We start from the raw sequence: 5,000 nt of genomic DNA, 5'->3' as shown, positions 1-5,000 counted from the left end.
GAGTGTGAGCGTGTTCTTACGCGTAGAGGTGGTTGACGCGAGGGTTGACCCCCAGCGAGTTCATCCAGTTCCTGAAGGTTCGCTCCTCCCTGGTTTCCCCTGGATGAAAAACATCAGTGAAATACCAACAGAAGAGGTGTAACTAAGCTAAATAATGATGAATACATGCCTGACATGTGAAGGAAGGCCTCATTAGAAAAGGGTCATTTCTGTATTTTTCAACCTGGACCCATAGACTGTTAATATTAATGGACAGAGCGTGTGTGACGCCACCGTTGGTTGGTGGAGATCTGCTATCGGTCGTCGAGTTTGCCGTTACGGGAGCGGCCATCCTGGTTGCGGATGTGACGATTTTAGACGAGAGGGAGGAGAGAGGGAGGAGCTGCTCGCACTCTACGTTACGTTACACACTTTGACTGGCAGTCACATCATAGCCACGCCCTAAAGCACCCTCTGCTTTAGCGCCGATTTTAAAATCAACGAGACCATAATTCACTAAATGAACATCATTCTGTGTTGCAGAAGACTTAAAACTAGCGATTGAGACCATGAACTCATTATGAAAATGTTCACTGAGGTAGTAAATCAAGTAAGAAGTGGGTCACTTTCTCATAGACTTCTACAGAAACCGAATTTCTTTTGCAACCACACGTGTCGCCCCCTGCTGGAATTCAGATAGAAAGCAGGTTTAAGGCCGGTTACACCTGGATGCGAGCGCGAGCGTGTCAGTCGCGTGGCGTGTGCGTTTTTATTTCGGCTCCCATGTTAACAAGTCAGAGCTTACACACTGCCTGCGTGAGACGCGCGTGAGACGCGTGCCTGCTAGAAATAGAACCGACGCCTATTTTTCACGCGAGACGCCAGCGTGTTGGAAGCGTTTCCAGGCAAAATAGAATAGGAAAATATGTTTATATGTCATTTAGACACGAATGCACATTAATAAATGACATCTTGATGTTTGAAAGTCTCGAGGTTTTGACATCAATGTAGATATAAATGTAATAAAAAATTTCAGAGAAAAGATTTTCTAATATTGCACCTGTCATACAGAACGAAATATTCTGTAACATATTTTGCAGTCAGTACTGCCGACGTTGTCTTACTTTAATCAGATCAGTAGGCTATATATTTATGTTTAACAACTCTCTCCCCATACGTGGAACAAGCCGATATATAAAGGGTAGGATAAGGCTACAATAACAACGTAGTGTGTGTTCTGAGTGACGGTCCAACATCAGAGAGGCTCTATAGGCTCTTTACAGCTACACTAAGTTGTTATATGTCCCGAGATCAGCCCTCCATGTACCTAGCAGCAGCAGCAGCGCCACGTCAGACACACTTCTGGTGTGTAGGACACAGAAAAATCCACGCAGCCGCCATGCTTCTGAGACGCAACAGAAACGCCACGCTCGCGTGACGCAGCCAGTGTGTAACCAGCCTAAAGGCACTTCTGCATTTGCAGCACTTCGCCGAACCGGACGCTTTGTCCATTATTATTATTATACAGTCAATGCCTGGCCCCCATTTTCCCATGCATTGGTATCTAAATGACTAATGTAAACAAAAATCTTTCCGCTGACAGACTCAGATTATTATTCTAAGTGTCTGACAACATTATGAAAGGATCCCTACAGAGATAGAGCTTTTAGTTAAAGAGTAAGATCCTTTTAGTTTAACATGAAACAGCCCCGAAATCACCATCACCAAACTCCACCAGACTCCATGTAAATAATCAGGACTTTTAGCGTGTATAGAGCCAGCATATCTCCACCAGACTCCATGTAAATAATCAGGACTTTTAGCGTGTATAGTGCCAGCATATCTCCACCAGACTCCATGTAAATAATCAGGACTTTTAGCGTGTATAGAGCCAGCATATCTCCACCAGACTCCATGTAAATAATCAGGACTTTTAGCATGTATAGAGCCAGCATATCTCCACCAGACTCCATGTAAATAATCACTACTTTTAGCGTGTATAGAGCCAGCATATCTCCACCAGACTCCATGTAAATAATCAGGACTTTTAGCGTGTATAGAGCCAGCATATTTCCACCAGACTCCATGTAAATAATCAGGACTTTTAGCGTGTATAGAGCCAGCATATCTCCACCAGACTCAATGTAAGTAATCAGGACTTTTAGCGTGTATAGAGCCAGCATATCTCCACCAGACTCCATGTAAATAATCAGGACTTTTAGTGTGTATAGAGCCAGCATATTTCCACATCTAAATGGGTGAATTAAGGGATTATTTCAACCAAACCAGAGTGGTGATTGTTGGAACAGTGGAAAGATGAACCAAGACGGCTTTTGGTAGTTTACTTTTGTTTTTGTCCACTTTGAATGAAGTGTGTTTTACGATGATAAAAGTAGTAATTATTTACATGGAGTCTGGTGTAGTTTGGTGATGGTGATTTCGGGGCTGTTTCATGTTAAACTAAAAGGATCTTACTCTTTAACTAAAAGGTCTATCTCTGTAGGGATCCTTTCATAATGTTGTCAGACACTTAGAATAATAATCTGAGTCTGTCAGCGGCAACAACAGAACTTTTAGTGGACGCTAATGGACTCCAAATTCGCAATTTGACACAGAAACATGGGAAAATAGGTTGAAAAATACCGGTTACCCTTCAATGTTGGACAATAATCTGTGTGCATTTGATATTCTTCCTCATACTGGACGGGGACACGTTCGCTTCTTTGATATCAGGACTTATGTTAGAAGATAAATAGAGATACGTATTTATTTACATCGAAGACACTTCTCTATTTAAAGAGAAACAAAGTTCAGGAAAACGAGAGAAGATTAAGGCTGTTGATGTTTAGACAGAAACGGTCTGAAGAGAAAACGCAAAAGTGGCCTCTCCTCCTCTCTCCCTCTCCTCCTCTCTCCGTCTCCTCCTCCTCTCCTCTCTCTCCCTCTCCTCCTCTCTCCCTCTCTTCTTCTCCTCCTCCTCCTCCTCTCTCCCTCTCCTCTCTCCTTCTCCTCTCTCCCTCTCCTCTCTCCCTCTCCTCCTCTCTCCGTCTCCTCCTCCTCTCTCCCTCTCCTCCTCCTCTCCTCTCTCTCCTCCTCCTCTCCTCCTCTCTCCCTCTCCTCCTCTCTCCCTCTCCTCCTCTCTCCGTCTCCTCCTCCTCTCTCCCTCTCCTCCTCCTCTCCTCTCTCTCCTCCTCCTCTCCTCCTCTCTCCCTCTCCTCCTCTCTCCCTCTCCTCCTCTCTCCGTCTCCTCCTCCTCTCTCCCTCTCCTCCTCCTCTCCTCTCTCTCCTCCTCCTCTCCTCTCTCTCCCTCTCCTCTCTCTCCCTCTCCTCCTCTCTCCTTCTCCTCTCTCCCTCTCTTCTTCTCCTCCTCCTCCTCCTCCTCTCTTCCTCTCCTCCTCCTCCTCTCTCCCTCTCCTTTTCTCTCCCTCTCCTCCTCTCTCCTCCTCTCTCCCTCTCCTCTCCTCCTCTCTCCCTCTCCTTTTCTCTCCCTCTCCTCCTCCTCCTCTCTTCCTCTCCTCCTCCTCCTCTCTCCCTCTCCTTTTCTCTCCCTCTCCTCTCTCCCTCTCCTCCCCTCTCCTCCTCTCTCCCTCTCCTCTTCTCTCCCTCTCCTCTCCTCTCTCCCTCTCCTCTCCTCTCCTCTCTCCCGCTCCTCCTCTCTCCCTCTCCTCTCCTCCTCCTCTCTCCTCTCTCCCTCTCCTCTCTCCGTCTCCTCCTCCTCTCTCCCTCTCCTCCTCTCTCCGTCTCCTCCTCCTCTCTCCCTCTCCTCCTCCTCTCCTCTCTCTCCTCCTCCTCTCCTCCTCTCTCCCTCTCCTCCTCTCTCCCTCTCCTCCTCTCTCCGTCTCCTCCTCCTCTCTCCTCCTCCTCTCCTCTCTCTCCTCCTCCTCTCCTCTCTCTCCCTCTCCTCCTCTCTCCTTCTCCTCTCTCCCTCTCTTCTTCTCCTCCTCCTCCTCTCTTCCTCTCCTCCTCCTCCTCTCTCCTCTCCTTTTCTCTCCCTCTCCTCCTCTCTCCTCCTCTCTCCCTCTCCTCCTCTCTCCCTCTCCTCCTCCTCCTCTCTTCCTCTCCTCCTCCTCCTCTCTCCCTCTCCTCTCTCCCTCTCCTCCTCTCTCCTCCTCTCTCCCTCTCCTTTTCTCTCCCTCTCCTCTCCTCTCTCCCTCTCCTCTCCTCTCTCCCGCTCCTCCTCTCTCCCTCTCCTCTCCTCTCCTCCTCCTCTCTCCTCTCTCCCTCTCCTCTCTCCGTCTCCTCCTCCTCTCTCCCTCTCCTCCTCTCTCCCTCTCCTCTCTTCCTCCTCTCTCCCTCTCCTCTCTCCCTCTCCTCTCTCCCTCTCCCCCTCTCTCCCTCTCACACACAGTGCATTTTAACCCTTTAGACGGGAATGCGACGGTGGAGTGTTTTTAAGATTTCCACTCTGGAGGGTGGCTTCACTTTTTTTGCGTTTTTAAGCCCCAAAAAACGCCGTCGGCGTCTAAACGAAAGGCACATCTGATAAAATATTTTGTCGTTTTAAACCGTGAACGTATTTGTGTAAACAGGGCCTGAAGTCTGCTCTACCTTCGATGGAGCTCCAGTCAAAGTCCTGGTTCTCGGGTTTCTTCAGAGCCGGGTACTTGTTGAACAGATTGGCAACGAAAGCCAGGTTCAGTTTGGGGTTTCCGCGGACGACGTCCGTCGGCATGACGAACTGTCGGGCTCCGAGCCGGTCGGCCTGATCCAGCATGCACTCGGCTCGCTTCACGTCCTCTTTCTCCTGCAGAGAGACGGGCGGGGGAAAACATCAGCACTGTTAATACTACTGTGCTACATTTACAGTTCCCCCTCTCATTCCCCCTGCTCTGGCGTTTCCCCCTCTCATTCCCCCTGCTCTGGCGTTTCCCCCTCTCATTCCCCCTGCTCTGGCGTTTCCCCCTCTCATTCCCCCTGCTCTGGCGTTTCCCCCTCTCATTCCCCCTGCTCTGGCGTTTCCCCCTCTCATTCCCCCTGCTCTGGCGTTTCCCCCTCTCATTCCCCCTGCTCTGGCGTTTCCC

The 5,000-nt window shown here is 49.3% G+C and overlaps 2 protein-coding genes across 4 annotated transcripts in view; both read right to left on the bottom strand.

Annotated features, from left to right (window-relative positions):
* LOC116046602 (galactose-specific lectin nattectin-like) overlaps window positions 1-5,000 on the bottom strand; it is a 253,084-nt gene that overhangs the window by 88,633 nt on the left and 159,451 nt on the right. The window lies entirely within an intron of this gene.
* Window positions 1-5,000, bottom strand: part of lcp1 (lymphocyte cytosolic protein 1 (L-plastin)) — a 34,435-nt gene that overhangs the window by 6,971 nt on the left and 22,464 nt on the right. For all 3 annotated transcript variants that reach the window (XM_036004114.1, XM_031294979.2, XM_031294980.2), the window contains exons 10-11: window positions 4,528-4,723; window positions 21-99 (exon numbers count right to left, since the gene is read on the bottom strand). In XM_036004114.1, the coding sequence (XP_035860007.1) occupies window positions 21-99; window positions 4,528-4,723 (275 nt within the window). The remainder of the gene's footprint in view (window positions 1-20; window positions 100-4,527; window positions 4,724-5,000) is intronic.

This window comes from Sander lucioperca, chromosome 8 (assembly GCF_008315115.2).
Source record: "Sander lucioperca isolate FBNREF2018 chromosome 8, SLUC_FBN_1.2, whole genome shotgun sequence".
NCBI classification, from domain to species: Eukaryota; Metazoa; Chordata; class Actinopteri; order Perciformes; family Percidae; genus Sander; species Sander lucioperca.
This window is presented reverse-complemented; position numbering and strand designations above follow the sequence as displayed.